This window comes from Eptesicus fuscus, chromosome 24, assembly GCF_027574615.1.
Source record: "Eptesicus fuscus isolate TK198812 chromosome 24, DD_ASM_mEF_20220401, whole genome shotgun sequence".
Classification (NCBI taxonomy): domain Eukaryota; kingdom Metazoa; phylum Chordata; class Mammalia; order Chiroptera; family Vespertilionidae; genus Eptesicus; species Eptesicus fuscus.
The window spans coordinates 10,309,351-10,333,127 of NC_072496.1; the positions used below are offsets into that span (position 1 = coordinate 10,309,351).

At 44.1% G+C, this 23,777-nt stretch overlaps 1 protein-coding gene across 1 annotated transcript in view; it reads left to right on the plus strand.

The window, feature by feature from the left end:
- The window catches only part of USH2A (usherin), a 407,070-nt gene that overhangs the window by 99,965 nt on the left and 283,328 nt on the right, over positions 1-23,777 (plus strand). The window contains exons 19-20 of the mRNA XM_054712927.1: positions 654-798; positions 10,959-11,189. Coding sequence (XP_054568902.1) covers positions 654-798; positions 10,959-11,189 — 376 coding nt within the window. The remainder of the gene's footprint in view (positions 1-653; positions 799-10,958; positions 11,190-23,777) is intronic.

Consider the following 23,777-nt stretch of genomic DNA (forward strand, 5'->3'; position numbering starts at 1 on the left):
ACTAGGGAGTTCCTCCCAGTCTCCTTTGCTCAAATCTGCTATTTCATCCGAGACTGTGTGATAAAGACACCATTTCAAAAAATATAACTGTTTGATCTAATGCATATGTGCTTATTTGCATAAGAAAGATAATTGAGAATTGACCTCATGTGGCTGCTCAGTAATGTGTTTATTTTTTGTTTTGTTTTGTTTTGTTTTACAGAAAATGATGGGATTGATTTAGCAAAGTGACATCTTTCTGTACCATCTCCATCAAATAGCATGTGGGCATGGCTGCGCTGGGGTAGCTTTGGCCAAGCCCTATGGTTTTAATTGGACTTTTTCATGATAACAATGACAGTGTCACCATCCTTTATCTTCACCATCAGAGACAATAACCATACCACCACGCTGCTTTATGGGGCAATAACGTGGGCTCCTCATTTATCCACTCAGGAACTGCATTATCACCCCATAAAACAGTGTGATTGGATGGTTATCAATTAAACCCTTGCTTGTTGAGACTCTTCCAACAAATTTTCTTCTCCTAAGAGTGATTGGCAGTACCTCCTTCTGTTTGAATTCATGCAACTTGGATGCCCAAGGTGATATTTTTCACACCGATTATCTAGTATCTGACTTTTTTATTTTTATTTTTTTTTTTTGCCTCGAAGGTGTTGGCCAGGACTGAATCCCAGCAACTGTCCTACATTGTAAGTGGACTAAAACCGTACAGGACCTACAACTTCACGGTTTCCCTCTGCAATTCAGTTGGCTGTGTAGCCAGTGCTTCGGGAGCAGGGCAGACACTGCCAGCAGGTAAGCCAGTTTTCACGGCCATGAAAAATACACTGTGTGTTTGTAAACCCACACCGACAAAGCTCTACACCTTCTCCCGTTTGGACTTCACATTCGTCTTTTGCTTTGTCCTGCTCCCTCACTCGTCCTGCTTGCTGTTACCTTTGCCTTTTTAAACAGGAAAATAAACAAGTTTAAGAGGTGCCTAGGAGGCCTGAGTTGCAACTGTTACCATAATAAGAAATAGAATGAAATGCAGGGAAACCCAGGCTTAGCCACCATCCCAGGTCCTGGCGATGCCCTGACAATTGTTAGACGTTTGCAGGGGGCTGCTGCTGCTGCTTCTTTTTTTAAAAAAATCGATTTCAGAGTGGAAAGGGGAGAAAGAGAGAGAGAGAGAGCGAGAGTGACCGCATGCAATGATGAGAGAGAACCATTGACTGGCTGCCTTCTTTCTGCACACCCCCCACTAGGGATCGAACCCACAACCTGGGCCTGTGCCCTGACTGGGAATGGAACTGTGACCTCCTCCTTCATAGGTTGATGCTCAACCACTGAGCCACACCAGCCTGGCAGGAGGCTTCTTATGAGGGCTCAGAATATCTCGTCCCTCTGTCTTGACCTTTTTTGTGGGGTTGGTTCTACTCCTATGTTAGGGGACCAAAGGCAGACATCCGGGAATTACCAGGCTGCCCTGCTGGTATATTTTGCCTTTATTTGGATAGACAGTGGCGTACTTATTAATTTATTTAGTATTCATAAGAATGTGCTAAGATTATAAAATTTAAAGACTTGTCCACTATGATCATAGTAGGAAGTTGTTTGTATATAAATTTGCTTGCTTCCCTTAGAATAAACCAGACTCAATACAAACATGATTACCTGTATTATTACCTGGATAACACAATTACAGGGCATTTAGTCTATTTTCAAGTCAGTTTTCCATCAGCCGCCCAACAAGCCTTGGTTTCCTGGGGCTCCTTAAGAAAATGTCCTGCTGTGAGTGGAAAAGTCTCCGACATGAATGACAGATGGTGCACAAATATTCCGCTACAAAATATTCCCTAGACCCTCTTCCTGTCTTCAGGTCCAATTCTCGAGTCTGTTGTCTTATTTTGTTTTCATCCTGGAAAAACTCGTTGGGCTCAAATGATCTCATACGAGGAATTTGTGTTTCTTCAAATTATCCATCCACAAGAATGACTCCCCAATTCCAAGAAATTCTGTTTTATTATCTCTGTGACAGGACTCTGTATTTTTATATATTTAATCTATAGTCCAGTCATATTTCATCTACATGCATTTCAGCTAGGTGCTCCATGCAGTTGACCTTTGACCTTCTGGTTCATAGGTCAACGCTCAACCACTGACACACCAGCCGGGCTAATATGTTCTTTATAACATTTTTCCCAAGTGTTTGTCCAGCAGTCTGATAGCGTCAGTGGTAGGCAGCTCCTACCTCTCAGGAAAATCACACCTTCTCTAAAAGGTGTTTCCTTATATTCATCTGAGGGATCTCCCTGCTGCTAATATTTAACATTCTTTTTCGACTCCCTGGGGGGGGGGGCTGTCCTCAGTCTCATTTCTCTTCCTATTGACATCACTTATAATAATTTTTCCATAACAATACCTCTACCCCAGCCTCCTCTCCTTCAGGCTACATTCCTAGGCCGCTCCCACGTGAAGCTCACGTGCCCTGGTCTCTGGTGCTGTTTGTACAGGCCCTGTCTTCCGGATAAGATCCTGGCTGTCTGTGTGGAGACGCAAACAAACTAAAGGAACTGAAGGGAGACAGGCCTGTCCCTAGAGAGTAGACAGCCCCTGGGCCTGCAAAGAGTAAAGCAAGGAAAATGTCCTGGAAACCGAATCCTTCCCACTCATTGCAGCCCTGATGTCTATGCTTGCCACCAACCACAATGGCTGCAGCGAGATCTGTGGTTTTTCCTAAAACTTTTCTTGAGATTAGACATCTGGATGTAGCATAGATATTAAGGTATAGAAATGAACAATGGGGAAAGCCAAGCCTTTAGAATAGTCAACAGGTTTGATGTAGGAAAGGACTAAAAGTTGACTTTCACCTTTATGTTTCTTCTAGTAATAAGATGGCAATTTGGAGGATATATATTACTCCAATGAATTCTGGTAGTTTGGGGGGAAATTTCACTTGTAAATCTAAATGCAGTTCATATGAGCTCATTATTGGAGATCAAAAGAAGCCAACCACATTTACAAATTTTTAAAAGAAGAGTACCAAAAATCGCAAGTAGTATCCAGCTAAATCATGAACATGTGTCTTCCTTAAATCTCAGTCATATAAATAAAAAAGATACTTGTAGCCCTAACTGGTTTGGCTCAGTGGATAGAGCATTGGCCTGTGAACTGAAGGGTCCCAGGTTCGATTCTGGTCAAGGGCATGTACCTTGGTTGCGGGCACATTCCCAGTAGGGGGGTGTGCAGGAGGCAGCTGATCAATGTTTCTCTCCCATCAATGTTTCTAACTCTCTATCCCTCTCCCTTCCGCTCTGTAAAAAATCAATAAAATATATATATTTTAAAAAGATACTTGTAAAGATTTATCTGACTTTCATTAAAAGGCTTGAGAATTATAATTTGCTTTCTTGAGCTTTAAAAGTATGTGCGTGTGTTTTTCAATTCCATATAGGCTTAGAATTGGTGTGTTTCATCCAGAATATTCTGTCACTACTCTAGTTTTCGTGCTAGGCCAAAGTCTGGGATCCGACGAGGGAGGGGTTCTCCCTGGAACGGCTGCTTCTGTCTCCATTGTAAAATCTTCCAGCGATTTGATCCCTGGCTTTGGAGTTGCTTCCCAGGGCCTGAGGGTAATGAGCTTAAGGACTGAACCCTCTTAGAGTCCTTGTTATCCCTGAAAATTACCCTTTTAATGGAGGAAATTTGTGCATTTCTATCCTTTGCAAATGAAGTACTCTTTAAACCTTTTTTAAAGAGACATTTCTTTGGGAGATCCAGTCCTGGAGGGCCACTGCTCTTTCCTTTGCCAGAAATTGACCTCTGCACCCCGTGCTCAGATGAGCCCATCTCCCATTAAGCAAGTAATTAGTGGTGCATTAAGCTATTTTCTCTGAATCCAAAGTAAAATGTATAGGCTCTTGGCTGCTGGGTTGAAAACACATATTGTTTTGCATGCAGGTACCTAAGTCTTTTCACTGCCAATAGGGCCCAGAGTGATTAAACAAGCACTCTTAATATGTTAATTTATAATTTTAATTACAACAATCTTGTACATATAGTCATTAGTGAATACCAATATAAATATTTTTCTATCTTTTTATTCATAATGCATAAACCAATCATCCCGTTACTTCTGTGAGGTCGCCGCTGCTTTTTGTTTCATAATACAATCTTTGTTCTGAGTTATGAATGCATTTGGTTCGTTCCTGTCTTGAATAATCCCTCATTAAGCCAGTCACTTTCGGCTCCACGCTAAAAAGGAAAAAATTATCATGCAAATGCGGCGTGCCATATTAAAAAGCACATTACCAAACACTTCTGTTGCTGTCCTTCAATTAGTTTCCCTTCTTTGAATTTAATTCCATTTGTTGTTAAACTACCGACTTGATGTATGGACTCATGAATCTGAGGCTGCTGCCGGGAAACGGGGGTTGGGGGGGGGGAGGGGGCGTAAAATCACAGCCTCTGCGAAGAGCTGCAGAGGGAGCCGAAATGAATTGGCTTCACCTTTGACAAGAACACTCAAACAGCACCGGAATCCTCTGATGATTCAGCGGGGCTAATTATCCAATTATTTATTCCAAGAATAAAGGCAGCGCTCTGGTGAGAGGCCTGGAGAGCAATCGGAGGAATCTGGGAATGGCAGTTCCTCTTCAGGAGCTGCGAGATGTGCAGGACTCTGGCCCAGGTGCTCAGGCAGTCAGGCAGCCCTCAGCATCCGCGAGGTCCCCAGCACCAGGAAGGGTTCCGGTGTGTCTGTCTGTTTTGCCCTTTCACCACCAGAAATGCCTTCACAGGTTTCCCCAGCACGCCAGATTCCACCGCTCTTCCGCGATGTTCAAGTTGAATCTCCCTTGATTAAAAGCTTTTGGTTCAGAGCAATACTTTTTAATTGCCTAATGATATAAGTCGGTTCTTCGGCAAGAACCGCACATTTAGGAGTTCATTTGCAATATAACTGAAAAATTCATCGCATGGCAGTAAAACAATTTACTGTTAATTACAAGGAGAAGAATTTGCTCCCAGATTGCCATGAATCATGCCGCACTCCTCGAGATTTATAACAGATGTGTAAGTGGGATGAATTAGCAGGGTTTAATAACAGAGACACAAATCATGCAGACTTCAAGGAGCTTTAATTGATATACTAGAATGTGACGGGCATGAATCACTCAGCCATTCCGCGGCACGGGAACATATGGTCAGCTCAATATGCTGCCGCTTAAATCGGTCGGCGAGTCGTCGGCTGTCCCATATGGTGGAAGCAATATATTTTTCATGATTAAAAAAAAAAGCATCTATTTTTTAAAGAAATATGATTGCAAAGCATGTTTGTTATTGAACAGTTACCTGAATGCCAGACTCTTGTTTTTAAATGATTCTTTTTTTTTTTTTTTTAAACATGGCAACTTCCCAAAATAAATAGCCAAGGCGGCTGGTAACACCAGGTCGCTGGAGGCACTTGGAGAGCCAAATAGGTGCTGGTTGGCTCACTTGGCAAAGCCTATAGAAGAGCCGTCGATGAGAGCTGTGGTGTCAGGGGAATCCTTCAGACTTGGGCAAAGCCAACCAATGATAGGAATGATGTCACTCTCGGATAGTTCAGGAATGCCCGGATTTGCACATAGAATAGCATCAGTTGAATGGGAGACACTTACTGAGAAGATACCCAAGTGGCTGTGATAATCCTGTGCCCCCCCCCCCCAATGTAACCATGGGACATAACACTTTATATAAACCTCTTCATTAAACGTTCAGTCCTTCAAGGCCATTCTAGAAGAAATCCTGGCAGACTGACACAGGCGCACCATTTCCCTGTCATTCTGGAAGAATCATCTCAGTGTAGGAAAATAGGCATCCCGGTGCAAACCAGTAACTGGTAGCCCTCGAACATTCCTTTATGGGAACTGGGATGGGGTGGCTTCCGGCAAAGCCCCGCAAGCCTCCGTAAATCTGACAGGCTTGAAAAAGGAATATTGCCGCCTCAGAACTGTGGCTGCCAGAATTTAATGTCAACAATTAAAATTTATTTTGATCCTTACCTACTGTTTATTACTGTTTGTATACACAACAGACCTCACTAATACAGAGATGCACTATTAGATGGAATTACCATCTGTTCAGAGGGAAACGCTGGCATCTGTCTTAGATGCTAAAACTAAAATGATATTATTTCTCACAAAACAAAATTAACTGCTTTGACTCACCAGCTTTAATTTTGAATGTGCGGAGGCACCGCCGAAGGAAAAGGCTCATGGGTAAAATACGCAATGACCTCTGTCGACAGGTCTGTATTGAGATATGTGACTTTAGCGGGGGCTGCACTTGGCCTGTGTGGGGCACAGAAAAGGCATTTGGAATTCACACTTTTTGAAACACTGTTTTAGCTTTATAATGTGCTAATTATAGTAAGGCATTAAAGCATCACAATTATAATATGTAAAAATTGAATCATCCTATATACATACATATACTTGTATGTAGGTGTGTGTGTGTATATATATATGTGTGTGTGTGTGTGTGTGTATATATATATATATGTGTATATATATATATGTGTGTGTGTGTGTATATATATATATATATATATATATATATATATATATAGAACCCAACTATTTTGATAGATATGTCCTAAATATGTGCAAGGAAAGAAATGAAATGGACCAAAATGCATCTGAGCAAAGTTGCCATAGGTTCTGCAGTGACACCTTTAGGAAAATATAAACCCTGTCTTCTCAGTGAGACGAGTTTTAATTCATCCACACTGACATATATAAAAGATCTCCACTCAGCACCCTGTCCTTTTTTTAATCCTAAGTACCAGATTGACAAAGGTCCCCAGAAGTTAGAGGATTGGGAGCACCGAAGACAATGGCAGCTTCCATCCTGATGTCAAATCCCTGACGCTACTTTCTGGGGAGCCAGACTTCAGCTCTCCGTATCGCCAAGTAATGAATGGCGGCGCGCCCGCGGTTAATGCATGTACACAGTGCATTAACTGTAACTGTAGTACATTTATTTGTGCTGGAGGAGACTTGAAAATGATTAAAAAATCAATACTTTGCTGTCAGAGAAGCAAGTGTTACGATGCATTTAAGTAGATAATTGCAGAAGCCCCATAAAAGCTTCAAGTTTGGGTAGCAAGAATGCCATAATTACAGTCCAAGCAACGGCCTTTTATTAACGGTGGATGCCAGGGAACGGTGCTCCCTGTCATCATTGCTGGTCCAATCACAGTTCAGGAATCACGCCTCCTCCTCCTCCCTCCTTCCTCCCACGGAGGGTCCTCTTTCTGTACCGGCTCCAGTTGAGGCCAGGATGATGACGGACGAAGGCCTTGTTTATTCGCCAAGGAGGGGAAGTCCCATACAGTCTCCTAAAGCAGTGCTTCCTGGCTTTTCTTCATGTCACAGAACACAGAAAAGTCAATATTTATAGGCCGGACTGGGGTCAAGGAACATGGGGGCTCAGAGCTGAAGGGGATCCATACGTCCAGCACCCCTCCTTGGCTTACTGATTGAGAAGCAGGGCTTGGAAATGTCCAGTCATGGACCTTTGAAACTGGAAGAGATCCTAGACATAATCAGACGCAACATAATCCTCAGCAAACGGGGTATGGAAGAACAGAGACACGAAATGATGGATTCACCAATATTCCATACAGAGGGAATTAGCCAGGCGACAACCTTAAGTTTCTCCTTTGCCAGTTAAGTTTCACTGCACATACTCTCTTTTGGAGACTCCTGAACAAAGAAGGCAGCAGACAATAGATCTTGTTCCTTTTTCCCGTCAGAGTGATCTCTGAGAGTCTGCGGGTGAGGGATCTTTTCTTCTTCTGGTCACTGATTGGATAGCAGTTGAAGTAGGCCAGTTCCCAACTGCATCTCAGAGAAAAAGTCAAAATCCTTTTCTATTGACATGGTGCCTGAGGATGTCTTACGCTAGCCTGCTCCCCACACAATCCTGGAACGTGGGAGGGTTGTTCATTCCGGGAGTCCTCTCTTCAAATGCAAAGTTGATGATGTTTTAAGATATTGACACGGTCCTGCAGTCTTCATAGACAACAAACTCTTCCTTAAAGATAAATAAGGAGATTTGGTTTTAAAACCTGCCATCGGCAAGAGCTTCTGCTCATTTAGCCTTCATTTCTTATCCGGTGATGTTCAGACTCCACACTACATAAATTTTGCAAGTGTAAATTTATGCATAATGATATGCTATTAATCAGATTATAAAGCAATAAATGCCGCATAGAGAAGAATGTATATTATTGAGCATTTTATAAAAGACCAGCTATAAACAGAAGAGACAGACTAGAAATCAGATTACAGAGCTATTGCAAAAAAATGTAAGAACATTGTAATTTTATTCCACGTGAAAACAGACTTTGTATGTTGTTATTCTTTGACATGATGGATATTGAAGTTCCATTTTATAGTTCACATTTATAAGATTTTTCTAAGTAAATACTGGTAGATTCTGAATGTGGATGAGATGTATTCTTTGATCTTTTATCACATGCAATTTAAAAAATGTGTTGTTGGTTACTAATAACAGTGCCTTGCAGTTATATAGAATTTTGTTTTGCAAAACTGAAAGCAATTACGTATGTATGTATATAGATTTTGTTTTTATTAATTTTACTTTTTTTTTAGAGGAAGGGAGAGAGAGAGAGAGAGAGAGAGACAAAGAGACAGAGAGAGACAGAGACATTGATGTGAGAGGGCAACATTGATTGGCTATCTCCTGCATGCTTCCTACCAACATGTAACCCCCAGGTGCCCAACCAACTGAGCCACACCAGCCAGCGCCACATTTTATGTTTTTGATATCATGTTTTAGATTGACTTGTGTTGTCTATCTCCTAACTACTTATTGCAGTTTGAGCTGATTTTGGTCATCTTTTTCTTTTAACCTTCATAGTAGCTTTTGAAATGTCTGATATGCTGCATCTATTGAATATTTGGAAATAAACCCCTTTAACATTTCTTGTCAAACTGGTTTAGTGTTGATGAAGTCCTTTGTTTTTTGTTTGTCCAGGAGACTCTCTCTCCTTCACTTCTGAATGATAACCTTGCTGGGTAAATTATTTTAGGTTGTAGGGTCCTGTTTTTCAGCACTTTCTATATGTCCTGCCCCTCCGGCCTGTAAAGTTGCTGCTGAAGAATCAGATGACAGTCTTACAGGGTTTCCTTTGTATGTAATTTTTTTTTCTCTTGCTTCCTTCGAGATGGTCTGTCTTCAGCTTTTGCCGTTTTCATGACAATATGTCTTGTGTGTGTTTCTTTGGGTTCATCTAGTTTGGAACTAGATCTGTTTCCTTTCCCAGGTGAGGAAACTTACCAGCCATTATTTCTTTAAATAAAGTTTCCATTCCTTTCTCTTTCTCTTCTCCTTTTGGGAATCCCGATAATGTCAGTGTTTGAGCATTTGATGTTATCCTAGAGGTCCAGCAAAGTATCTTTGTGGTTTGTTTGTTGTTGGTTTTTTATTCTTTTTTTCTTTCTGCTGTTCTGATTGGCCAGTTTCCACCATTCTCTCTCTGACATCTCTGATCTGGTTTTCTGCATTAGCTAATCTGCTGTTAATTGCTTCTAGAGTGTGTGTGTGTGTGTGTGTGTGTGTGTGTGTGTGTGTGTTATTTCAATTATTGTATTCTTCAGGTCTGCTTCGTTCTTTTTTACACTTTTCTTTGCTGACCTTCTTCCTAAGTTCCTCTCAGGTCGGATGAGCACCATTATGACTATTTCTTCAAATTCTTTATTAGGCACGTGACTTACATCCATTTCCTTAGGGTTGTCTTTTTTCCTGGGCCTTTTCCTTGTTCCTTCATTTGCGAGCTATTTTTCCTGTGTTTTCATTTTGTTTGACTTTCTATGCTTGCTTATATAAACTAGACAACATAGCTGTCTCCTCCAGTCTTGGACAAGTAGCCGACACAGAAGGTGGCCCTCTGTAGCCTGTGTGTGCCAGGTGGTATTGGCAGGCGGATAGGAGTGAGCTGATGGGGCGAAGGCCTACCAGCTGGAGCAGCGCTGGGTGGAGGGGACAGGTGCCTGGAGGTGTGGGAGTTGATCCTGATTGCTGCCTCTGATTGGTGGATGGGCTTCAGGAGACCTTGTAGGCAGCCAGGAGCATCTGGTTAGAGGCCCCGCCCACCCTTTGGAGGTGGACTTAAGGAGGCTCTCTGACCTCTGACCTCAGTAATTCCACAGCTCTTGGAGGAGAGTTCTCTGAGCTCCCCAGCCTTCTCTGTGCAGTGTCTCTCTTGCTTGTTGTACCAAAGGTGGTCTCTTACAGAAGGGACCTCTGTGTGCAGGTTCCAGGTGCCGGATAGTTTGGGGAAACTGCTTGGAGCTGGGTAGGTGCCCACAGTGCCTGGGGCACCAGCCTGCAGGGAGGGGAAGCTGGAGGCCGGGAGGCCGGGTATGGGTGCCCAGCCCTGTGATTCCTGCTCGCTGCTGCCTTTGTTCAGAGGCAGGAGGCTCCAGGCGACGTAGTCGTAAGGAACAGGCTGCATGGCCCTGCAGGTAGGTCAGAGCCCCCCTGGGGTCCCCCAGTGGGCCACCGAGGTTGGGGGGGGCTAGATAGCCATGCCCCTCAGCTCGTCTGCCCCGAGAGTTCCCGAGGTCACCGGTTCTCCTGGTGTCCGGTGTCCGCTTTTCCTCTCTTTCTCTTGTTTGTGCCAGAAGCTGTCCCTTCAATGCTCCGTGTCTCTCAGGGCCGTTGTCTCTTTGACACATCTGTCTCTCGTTCTGCTGATCTCTTAGCCGTTCACCCTGTTGAGTCACATTGTAGATAAAGTCTGTCCTGTGGTTTGGTTCCTAGAACCACACGCATCCTCGAGAGCCTAACGAATTTGATCTTGAGTGTGATGCCCACAGCTGCACGGGTCCATCTGTGTGCGGATCTGTGTCTGGAGACAGGAGCCACGTTCTCGAAGGTAATGCGTGTTTTCTGCCGTTCAGCGCCAGCCCAGCTGAGGCCGCCTTCGGTGGAAGGGGTCAGCGGCACAGCCATCCGCGCTCGCTGGCTCCCGCCCGCAGAACCGAATGGCCCGGCGCCCGTCTATCAGCTGGAAAGGAGGGAGACGTCCCTCCCAGCGCCGGGGGCCAGGGCGGAGAAAGGAGTTCGCTTCCCCGGACACGGATATTACACATTTCCCAGCTCCACTCACCCCGTCAACACAGACTTCACCGGTGAGTGTGTCTGACGCCCCTTTGTTTAAGAGGCACAAGACCCAAAAGCTTTTCTGTTACTCTGATATGCCTTTCCAATGAATTTTAGCTGTGCCTATTTATAGAAATGCCAGTTCAGCCCTTCGATAACTTCAGCTTGATTGTGTCCACCTGTCTCTCTCTCTGGGATTCTGGGGGGGAAATGGGGGAAGTGGAAGAAGGAAAGAAAAAAAGGAGATATGGAAAAGCTGTCTTCGTGGGTCAAAGTAGGTGGTGAACGTGGCTTTTGGACAAAGTTTCTAGAACTTATTTTTCAGAACATTAGTCACTGGCTCTGTGAAGAGTTCTGTGGGCAAATGAGTGGGAAATGCCCTCGCTCTTGGAGGTTCCCGGGCACATCGGGTTATTAAAGCCTCTAAAAGAAATACAAGAAAGCTCTCTAGCTTTGTTCGGATATGTATTCCTAACACTTACACGATGTAACTTTTTAAAAAAGTAGAACCGCTGTTAGCACGCCAGGTTCTGCATTACAGGGAACGGTATTTCAGGGAACACATAGCTTCTGTGGGCCGGCGATAGAGGCAGGCATCTGCTGCAGGCACACAATGGAAAGGCGCCGAAACACTTCAGTGATCGATATAAACACGTTTTAATGTGATGTTGTTGTTTTGAAATGAAAATCAATGCAAAGAAATCTCCAACACAATACCAAACATTGAACTAGAGACAGCATCCGACCCTGCTCATGTGCCTCACCCAGCTCCTGGTCTTCCTAGAATATTCTGGAAGTTGTTTCCTCTAGAATTTATAGTACTTAAGAGCACCATTTCCCAGTAGATAGGAGAAAACTGTAACTCTTTAGGCTTCCTACTTCACTTTCCCAATTTACAAAGTATAAGATAGATATGTGTATATCCTGTAAACTCATAAGGCTTTTGTCGTTTTGGAACAAATAGCTGGGTGGGGTCGGGTGGAGGAGGGATTGAGAAAAAAGGGGGGGGAGAAACTCATGGACACAGACAACAGTGCGGCGATTGTGGGGGAGGGGGAGGGAGGATGTGGGGGAGGGTGCAGGAGAGATAAATGGTGATGAGGCAGTGAGCACACAGTGCAGGGTACAGATGGCGTGTTGTTGAGTTGTGCACCTGAAACCTGTATAATTGTGTTAACCGATGTCACCCCAATAAACGCAATTAAACACACACACACACACAATAAATGTTTCATAGGTTGGGGACAGTGAAATGGAATTTGCGTTAGAAACAGTAGCTGGAACATTCCTGTTCTCTTTTCACCTAACATGAACAGTGTGCTCTGAGTGAGGCTGGCTGTGGAGGCGCGAGGGTAATGAATCATGATTGCCCTCCAGCTGGGCTGTGTTGGGATTAATGAGCACTTACCTGGCCTGGTGCATGGGCACCATCACCGAGAGCTAGAAAGTCAACCCCCCACCCCCCTAAAATGCGAACCTTCTGCTTCGTATTTATAACAGTCAAAGGAGGGAGGGAAAGAACAAAAAGTCGGTATCTGGAAAGCACCTGCGGATAAAAACTGCGACTTTTTCTCGAATGGAAGTGGAAACTCCCTCCCTGGCCCCACATTCGGAGCAGCATCCGCTCCCCTCACCTGGGTGTGCTCCGTGAGCCCTTCGGCGTGGATGGCCGGCCCGCCAGCCGACAGGTTTCTGATGGGATCACCTACTGTTGCGGCAGGAAAGATGGAGTGGCCGTCCGCCGTTAACACACTTAGTCCTCTGCACCGTCTCCGGAGCCGGCCTTCTCCTCCGAGGTGCAGGGGCTCGGGCAGATGTGGCGTCTGGGAAGCTTTCCAAATGCTGCTTTAAAAAAGTTAGGCCTGGCCACACAGGGTCCTTCTGTCTGTAACAACGCCTCCAGCTGCACAGAAATGTGTTTGGAGCCCACGCCGTTCGAAGGACAAGGCAGGGAGATCACAGTTTTGGCTTAAACTGCTCCCTGGAGCTTTGGTGATTCCTGGAGGAGGAATTCTTCTGCATTCGGACGTCTGGGGGCATCACGAGGCCCTTATAGTAGTAGCTTCGCCTGACTTTTAAAGCTCTCTTTAACTTTCCGTCAAGTTATTGGGCGTGTTGTTTTATATCCTTAAAAAATGTTTTGTTTTGTTTTCCAATTTTTTTTTTTTCAGTTACAGCTGACATTCAATATTAGTTTCAGGTGTGCAGAATAGTGATTAACTTACAAAGTAATCCCACTGATAAGTCTAGTACCCACCTGACCACACATCTATTACATGTGATACAATATTACTGTAATTACAATATTATTGACTATATTTGCATCCTCATGACTGTTTTATAACTGCCCATTTGTGCTTCTTAAGCCCTTCACCTTCTTCACCCAGCCCCCCAGCCCCTTGCCATCTGGCAAACCTCAGTTTGTATCTCTGAGTTTGTTCCTGTTTCGTTTGTTCACTTATTTTGTGTTTTGGAATGCCACATAGAAATGTAATCCTATGGTATTTGTCTTTCTCTGTCTGACTTATTTCCCTCTTAGTATAATACCCTCTAGGTTCATCCATGTTGTCACAAATGCTAAGATTCTTTAGAATTGGGATAATAATACTACTTACTGTATTGATATCTAGTAGGAAGGGAAGGATTAAAGGAGATAGCCCACCTAATAAACTTTGCACAATGTCTGCGAAACATATTACTTAGCATTCATTAAACATTATCTGTTAACTATTACTCCTTTAATGAATATTAAGTAAGTGCCAATGGTGGGACAGGAGCTTTTCTAAGAGTCTTATGCAGTTTATAAAACCAACATTCTATCAATTCATTAGCTGCTACTTATACCAAATATGTTTGCCTAAATGTTATGTATGGGGTATGAATAATATGCAGTATTTATATTAAAATGTGCTATTTAGTGTTGTTACTGAAATGGTTAAATTGATCCACCTGGCATTGAGACACTGGACAAACTGCACTTTGGTGGGTGTCATCATGCCCATCTAGTGAATCGAGGGTTGTACTAACTGACCAACACCTTGAACTTCTAAACTTTAAATCCGTGACTATAAAATATTAAGTCACCTCAAAAATTCAAAATAGAGATTATTACCAAGGCATCTGTGAGTGTAAAAACACCCAGATTTTTAAATGGATTGTTCAGTTACACAATTCTTTTTTATAACATTACTAGAGGCCCGATGCACAAAATGCGTGCAAGGGCCTTGGCCCTGGCCCCTGCCCACTGCCACCGTGGCCGGGGGGCCCCTGCCCGCTGTGGCTTAGTCAGGAAGGAAGAATGTCCGGTCTAATTAGCATATTACCCTTTTATTATTATAGATGTTCTCAATTGAAGATTAACATAAGTTACTCTATCTCTACTAATCTGAATAACGTGGTGATCCTGGGAGAATTACTCAGTATCAAATGGAAATTCCATTCATGGGTCGTGTCAGAGGGTGCAAAGCAGCAGCAAATCCAACAATAATGTTGTGATCTTCTAACTAGAAAACTGGGAATCACGGGGTGAGGTATTCTAGTTGTGTGGAGCTAACAGCACTTTCTTCATCCAAAACAGAAATAGCACACAGAGCCATCCCTCCTAGATGCAAACGGAAGGGCAGACAGATCACTGTGTCTTCAGAGAGAGAAAAGGAGGCTCATTTTGTTCAGGAATTCAGAGTCAGTGCACTTGATTTACATAGAAACATTAGTCCTTTCCATGCAATGCTAGTAAGCCAAAGGAAATGCGGTGAAAACAGAACGAAAGGAACCTCTCAGATTGGCATTCCAAAGGTGACCCTGTCTGTCCCCCTCACTTCTTCTTTTTCCTGTTAGTGGAAACAGGCCCGTGATCATTTGGGGGATGGTTTGATGATTGCAGCATCTTGATGCCAATCACACCAGCCTTTTCAGCTGGCCCTTTCCTGGTGACCCTGCCCAGGAGCCGGCGACTGCCTTTGGGGAGATCTTTGTAGCAAACCACTGGGGACACAGCGTACCTGCGCACTTGGCTGCAATTCCCTTTTATTTGTGCTCACAGGAAACGCGATGACTGACGTTGAATACCTTGCAGATGAGAACTCTGCACACTTTCTTCCTAATCATTGCTGCTCAAGGACACGCCTGATTGTCACGCGTGTTGTTCCCTTAGTATTTCATTTGTCTTCCCCAAAACGGCAGGAGGAAAACGCGGTAGGATCCAGAGGTGCAATTAATTACCGATCCAGGAAGAGAGACATGCAGCCAAAATCAATATGCTGTAAAAGCACATATTTTACGTGTCCTTACTATTTCTGCATTATTGTTATTATTTTAATCGTTTTTAGTAAATCGAGACATGTGAGCACTTCATTAAAGGCGAGCTGATTACATGCAGGTGCCGTAAAGGTGCAAGCAGAGCGAACTTCCTCAGATGGACTAATTAATAAAAGCATATTAATTCTGACCTTCAACACCCTTGGTGTTCCAATATTTGTTTTGCTATGACCGAGGGCGAGTACTTTTGCCAGAAAGTGCTTTTTTATAAAAACAACAACAACAAAAAACCTAAATAAATAAAATGCCAAGTTTTTTTTCCCTGGCAGATTTGAACCCCAGATTTTATTTAACCTTGGATACTAGATTTACGCTATAGTTATTGAAAAACAATGATACGAATCTACTCTATGGCCTAGCAGAGAGTTCCTGTAGCCACTCTCTCATCCAGCTGGTGTGTTGTAGTTTCTATACCAACACTTCCTCTCTTTTCCACATTGTTTTTCAAACTAATCATCTTTCTTGCCATCCTCTTCACTTATCCTTTCCATAGTTCTCCATGGAGATGCCTGGTCTAAGCTCTGTCCTGCTTACCTTTCTGAAAGGATTGGAAACTTGGGGTGATAGCTCACTGTGTTAAGCGTCTGTTGACCTAAGAGGTCTAAGAACATATGGTTCCGGGGTATTCTTCTAAGGGAAATGAGTCCGTCAGAGAAAGACAAGTATCATGTGATCTCACTCCTATGTGGAATCCAATGAACAAAAGAAGCCGATGAACCAAATAGATCCAGAGACACAGAAGCATGGAACAGACTGGAATCTCAGAGGGAAGGCGGGGGAGAGGGGCGACATTAACTGGGGAATTTATATGCATTACCCATGGACACAGTCGTGTGGTGAAGGCCTGGGAGGGGTGGGTGTGGGGTGAAGGGGGTCAATAGGGGAAAAAAGGGGAACATCTGTAATACTTTGAACAATAAAGATCAAATTTAAAAAACATGGTTATCCACAACAACAAATGAAAGTATGTTTCAGGGTCTGGAATACTAGAAGCAACAGGCGGTTCTCTAATGGTCCTCAGCTGTGGGTGAAGTTACCTCTGTGTCCCTTGTCACCAGGGCTGTGTCAGGACTGTTTTCTGTCCCTCCATAGCTCCCTGGGAACGGAGCGTTGCGCATCTCTTTCATACGAGATCTCCTTACACTTACTAAATTTTAGAGTTAATGAACATTTCCACACTTTTAGCTATCCATATCATTAGGGCCTATTGCAATGGGCTTAGGATGACAGTCCTAATAAACATATACAGTACAATAAAAAGCGCTTTTAATCTTGAAAGTGCTGTATAAACAACCGTGATCAATGCTGGGGATGGATTAACAGCATCAAACTGATGGAATTCTACTTCAAGGGCAATGGAGGTATTGACGTTGGCATTCTGGTTCTGAAGGAAGGCAGTAATGCGTGGAGGCTCTAGGGTGGGACGCCCCACATTTAAAATCTGGCTCCCCAACATGCTTGTGCAACTTTGCATGAGTCACCCACCTCTCTGCTCTGTAGATCCATGTGATCATGCTTAGAATGGATTGTTGTAAGGACTCAATGCAGGGATCACCACAAAGGAGTGGCATACCATATCTTTTTCTAAAATATGTTTTTAATGATTTTAGAGAGAGAGAGACATCGATCAGCTGCCTCCTGCATGCCCCCTACAGGGGATTGAACCCGCAACCTGGGCATGTGCCCTGACCAGGCATTGTACCGTGACCTCTTGGTGCATGGCCAGGGCAGTACAAGCTGTCTTTGTGGTCATTGTTATGTAGGCATTTATGGCTGACAGTTTTTAAATCAGGAGTTTGTATTATGTGCCTTTTCATCCGTGCATATACTTTATGTGGCTAAACCTGATGATACTCTTTTTCTAACCTCTAACCTCTTTCTTTTGCTCCATCTATGACCTTCTGGCCTTTGTTTTGTTACTTGCCTACCTCCTTTCTCTAGAGTTCTGATGTTCTACATCTATTTCTGCGTTTCTATTGGCCAGCTTTACATTTGAACATGCACTTCTAAATCTGTTTCCTCTTTTTCTCACAATCGACTTAGTGTGTCCACTTTCTCACCTGTCAGTCACTCCTCACTCTGTTGTCACCTGCATTTCTTCTCCCGGTTCTTTACTGTACATGCTTTCTTCAGGATTACCAATAATGCTCTAAATAAGGGACTTTTCTTAATCCCCACCCTATGGGTCCCTCGGCAATATGGAAACTTGAGTCCTTTGAAAGCTATAAAGAAAGCACTATTTATCACCAGGTTACTTCTCCTGGTTTCCACAAACTATTTCCTAAAAAGTTTGTGACATCGACCTTTAAATGGCTAGATCTTTCTCATCCAACCCATGTCTGGATCTTTCTCATCATCAACCCATTTGCCAGATACTGATTGGTATTTTAGAAAGGGTACTTAGCAAAATCCTATTGGTCAGTGTGAACCAGTAATAGACCAGCCTTCCTAAAGCCTGCAGTGAGGCCTCAACCTATTTCAACTACCTGCCTGCCAGAATACTTAACTATCCTATATAATAAAAGGCTAATATGCAAATCGACCGAACGGTGGAATGACCGGTCGCTGTGATGCACACTGACCACCAGGGGGCAGATGCTCAACGCAGGAGCTGCCCCCTGGTGGTCAGTGTGCTCCCACAGGGGAAGCACTGCTCAGTCAGAAGCCAGGCTCATGGCTGGCAAGCCCAGCGGTGGCGGCGCGAGCCTCTCCCAACTCCAGGGCAGTTGGACATCCCCCGAGGGCTCCTGGACTGTGAGAGGGTGCAGGCTGGGTTGAGGGCCACCCCCACCCCACCGAGTGCACAAATTTTGTGCACTGGGCATCTTAGTTTTTTCAGAAAGAGTAATCCTAGCAGTGTTTTTACAGGGTCACATCTCTCTGAACTTACTGAATTGTATGTACCTTTTACATGGATGCAGTTTATTGCATGTAAATTATACCTCACTATAATGGATAAAAGAAACAGTTCTCCCATGACTCTTGCATTTAGGTATAAGAGCCGTTGATCTACCTTGTAGTGGAAAAATTGCATTTACCTTAAAGAAAAAACAATCCATTTTTATATTATTTAATTTACTGGTCCTGTACTCCTTTAGAGACTTAAACACTGTATATACTTTAGGTTAGGCTCAACACTCCAAATTTCACCTGCAACAAATTGGTATCCGCTATATATTATAAAGCATAGGAAAAATTCCTAAACTATCCTGGTAACAAGAATATGTATAATTAAAAAACACACACATTATTTTTTTTCTCTACAGAAGAGGGCTTTTTCAATCTCATTCACATTTAGGACATAATTTTTTATGTACATAAAGGGCTGGCCTTTGTCTATTTTTTAGATATTTTATCATAAGGAAGAATGTAATCAGTGAAAATATGAAACACGTTTGCATACACAATGGACCACTTCTTGCTTGGATGCTAGGCATCTCTGTGATGTATTTTTCCTAGCTCATATAATTGGTGTTAATATGCTATGTTATTAAGTTTAACTGAGAAAAATAGTTTGCTGAAAACTGATTTCTTCGGCACACTTATAAATTCAGTAGTCAGAAAAAAAAAGAGAGAGAAACATAATTAAGGATTGCAAAATCAATTTGACACTCACTTAAAATGTGTTGAGTGGAGGCAGCAAACAGCAGCCTACATCTGATGCTGTTCTCTCCCTGTTTATTTCATAAAACTGTACCAATTAGAACTTTAATTTACAGAGCTGTTAATGCCTCATTAAAAACTTTCAGCGAGTATCCTATTTGGAGGTGTGTTTTTTTTCCTTGTAGCTAATATGCCACATTATCTCTGTGTCATGGGCATGGGTAGGAATTCAATCTGAACTGCATGTATGAAATAAAAGCTTTTTAAACATCCCAACCCAGGGGGAGACTGTACCACTCACTCTGTTAGTTGTTTTCCAGAGCGATTAATTTCTCCTTGTACGTTGTTGTTGTTATCAGTTTCTGTTGTGTGCTTGACAATTTAGGATGAAGAGGATTTAGTTGGAGTCCTATAGACTTGATTCCTGCCTCTCACAGGCCCTGTGAAAGTGGAATTCATGGTTGTTTGACTGGTTTTAATCATTATAACATACTGCTATTTTTCTGCTTCATAGTTTGTTATAGCCAAAACCAAGCAAAGAGCAATAGTAAAAAATCCTCAAATACTGGATTAGGATACACACACACACACACACACACACACACACACACACACACACACACGTAAAACGTAAGCAACCATTCGACCATTTGACCGGTAGCTATGATGTGCACTGACCACCAGGGGGCAGACGCTCAATGCACAGGCATGGAAATGTGGAACAGATTGATGGATCTCAGAGGGAAGGGGGCGATAAGGGCAGGAAGAGATTAACCAAAGATCTTATATACATAGTAGAGGCCCGGTGCACAGATTCGTGCACCGGTGGGGTCCCTTGGCCTTGCCTGCAGGGATCAGGCCAAAACCCACAGTACGACATCTCCCGAGGGATCCAGGATTGGGAGAGGGTGCAGGCCAGGCCGAGGGACCCCACCCAAAGTCTGAGGTGCAGGCATAGATTTGGTGGTGGTGTCAAACATTCTTTAAGCTCTTGGTCTACCACGAGAATACCCAATCTTGACATACTGCCTCTGCCTTCCCCAACAAGGGACACATGGCCACCTCCTGGGTACCAGGGGCCTTGCTCTACTGATCACTGTCAGGACAAGTGTGAATGCCTAATCAGAGCAGAACTGATCGGTTCTCAGTGGAGGGATCAATGATACTCTCTCATCATTGATGTTTCTATCTTTCTCCCTTCCCCTTGCTCTCCGAAATCAATAAAAACATATTTTTTAAAAAGTTAACAGTGGGATGCTGTTGAGAAAAAAATAGGAAGAAGCAAGGTAATGCTACCCTTTGTTGTATTAGCAGAATTGTCAAGGATAAAATAAATGAGGAGATGATTGGACTCCACTTGGCAATCCTTAGCCCTTGACAGGAGTTCCATGTTCCATTTGGGATGGCACGTTTTACAAAAAGCATAGACAAACTTGCCAGAGGTTTCAAATGAGAGCAACAAAAAATGATGAAAGGCTTTGAGAATGGGGCCTCTAAGAAAAGGCTGGGAGGCCTGAGGATGTTCAATCTTCAGGTGAGAAGACAGGAGGGACACATGATAACCGTTTACAGATGCATGAGGCGGTGTTACGGAGAGGAGAGGGACCTATTTTTCTCATTAGTCCACAAAGACACTTCAATAAGTAATGGGTTTAAAACATGTGGGGTGTTGGGGTTCAGGTTAGATGTTAGATTGGGTTCAGTAAAATTTAAATACTTAAAATCTTATGAGTCCAAGCATAAATAAGCTGTGGAGACTAAATCAAGTTAGGATTGACACAGCAGTGTTAAGAGTGGAAACAAATCAGATTTGAATGCAGGAGTTAATAATTAAAAGACATTACATTTGCATAAAATATTAGCATATTTAAAATACATTCACATATGTGGTTTCCCTGGTCATTCAACAACTTTAGGAAATAATATGTATGTGTCTGGCTGGGGGTTGGGGGAGAGAGGAGAGGCGAGGAATCAGCTAGTTTCACAGCTGAGAAAGTGGAATATCTGAGAGGCTATGTGGCTTGTCCCCCCACGAATAAGATAAAATGAGCAAGTGGTCCAGGACCCGCCAAGCAGAATTAGAGGCCAGGTTTTCAGATCCTCTGACAACTTGTTTCCCATCACGTCTTGCTACCTTTTTATTTATAAGTAGAGGCCTGGTGCACAACATTTGTGCACTGGGGTGGGGGAGGTCCCTCAGCCCAGCCTGAGCCCTCTCGCAGTTCGGGACCCCTCTGGGGATGTCCGCCTGCCAGCTTAGGCCTGATCCCTCCAGCCGGCAGATAAACATCCCTCTTACAGTCCAGGGCTCTCGCAGTCCCGGACCCCTCGCTCCTTACCACCTGCCTGCAGCAGAGGCGGGAGAGGCTCCTGCCACCACCACTGAGCTTGCCAGCCTTGAGCCGGGCTTCTGGCTGAGCAGCGATCTCCCTGTGGGAGCACACTGACCACCAGGGGGCAGCTCCTGTGTTGAGCATCTGTCCCCTGGCGGTCAGTGCACATCATAGTGACTGTTTGTTCTGATGTTTGGTTGATTTGCATATTAGGGTTTTATTATATAGAATATGATTTTCATAGTGGGGAGTTACCTTTTAATCACTTTGGGGATTTTGTGTCATTTTTGGCGCTTAAGGTGCCAAATATGTCCTCCAGTTTCCTGTTTTCATATTAATTAGCTAACTGGGCAATGCATGAGCTATAGGCCAACTAGCCATTTTGTTTCTATAAAGGAAACAAGACATATGATTGAATTTGTCTGTTTTATGTATATGTATTATTTTTCTTCTGCTATTTTCAATTGTGAAAAAGATTCAGAACTTTGTCACTAAGTTTGGACAGCTCATGGCGACACCAAAGAGGCCTGTGGAGCTAGAGGAATCCGGTGAGGCTCGGCCCCCTTCATCAGCGGGTAGTGGAGGCGTTTCCACTTCACCTCTGAGAGGTTTCACTCTCCGCATCTCTAGGAGGAAAAGCGTGTCTGTCTTCTGGTTTCTTCCACATTTACAGTGAGGACCAAGGGAGACCGTTCATGTGGAAGTTCCTGGACCTGTTCCAAGAAATCAACTCTAAGCTGTAACTCAGCCCTAGCTGGTTTGACTCAGTGGATAGAGCGTCAGCCTATGGACTGAAGGGTCCCGGGTTCAATTCAGGTCAAGGGCACATGTCCAGGTTGTGGGCTCGGTCTGCAGTGGGGGGCGTGTAGGAGGCAGCCAATCAATGATTCTCTCTTATCATTGATGTTTCTATCTCTCTCTCCCCCTCCTCCTTCCTCTCTGAAATTAATAAAAATATTAAACAAAAACAAACCTATAAGCTGTAACTCAGCCTCTACGTGGCTGATGCTAGTGAGTTACCAAGGGAACGTCATTTGATTGGCTGCCACGAACCTGGTGGCAATGAGAGTCCTTGTGGACTCATTGGCCTATGCACACAGGTTGCCTAGAGAGCTCAGCCCGGCGTCCGGCTGCATTGAAAGGCTCTTAGTATGTGTGCTGAGCTTGCGTGGGAATGGAGGCGTTTTCAGGAAAATTCCAGCCTCCCTGGCCTTCTGGGATGCTCAGCAGGGCAGCATCTCCCACCCCCCGCCCCCCTGCAGAGCCCCGGGTACCCCCAGAAGCTTCCCTGTGGGGAGACAGCAGCAGGGGTGCTGACTAGGGGGATGCAGAGGAGCTTAATGGCCCCCCTTGCATAATGTGGAAAGAGGCTCTAATTTTTGCTTGCTTCTGAGATTACCATGTGTATATTGCAGGTTTTCATCGTGAGAAACTTAATTAGAGTTGCGGAAAGTTGCATAATACACTCCTTGCCTTCCTTTTTCTGCACACCAGACAGAATCGCTTTGCCAAATTATGAAGTTAGATGGGGAATGAACACGGTAATTTGAGTAAATGGGATCTCTGCCCCCTGGCTCCCCCCTCCGCCCCGTTTCTTCTTTTAAAAGTTGGTCACAAAGTTTAAAATGCCAAGAAGTCAGTCTCCCAGGGGAGCAGTTGTTTCCTCTGTGGAGGAAAGACACATGTTGTCACTGATGAACCCCCTGGGGAAGCAGAGGGAACGTGGAGCGGTCCCGGAGCCGTGGGAGTCTCTCCAGCTCAGCTCAGCTCAGCTCAGCATCTGTGTCCCTGGCGCCTGGGGCCGCCCAGCCCACCCAGGGCCGCCTGCACCTCTTGTTGAGGTCTTTCCTCCGAGGCCTGCTCTTCTGTCTCATCGCTTTGGGGCAGTTGCCTGCATCCCTTTAGCTAAAATGTACCTGTCTTGTGCCCTGTCCCTTGAGGGCCGTGGTCTGGACAATAGGCTAAGCTGACAGATGTCACTTTGGTAGATGTCAGTGGCAGCAGCGGGTTTCTGGGCTTTGCTTGCCCTCACCCATGACTGTGTGGTCGCTTCAATAACTTCAGAACTCGGGCCATGAGAGGAATTTGAAGCTCGGGGGAGAGAGGAATTTGGACCAGTAGGACTTATTAAGTCTGTGTTCATAGGTCCTCTTACATGTGAAAGTTTCATTTTTAAAAAACAAATAATGATTAATTAGCAAGAACATACTAGGCACTATGTTGACGCATAAAGATGCCAAACAAACACTGTATAATCCATGACTTCAAGAAGCCTAGAGCCCTCGCTGGGTTGACTCAATGGATAGAGCATCGGCCTCAGGACTGAAGGGTCCTGGGTTTGATTCAGGTCAAGGGCATGTACCT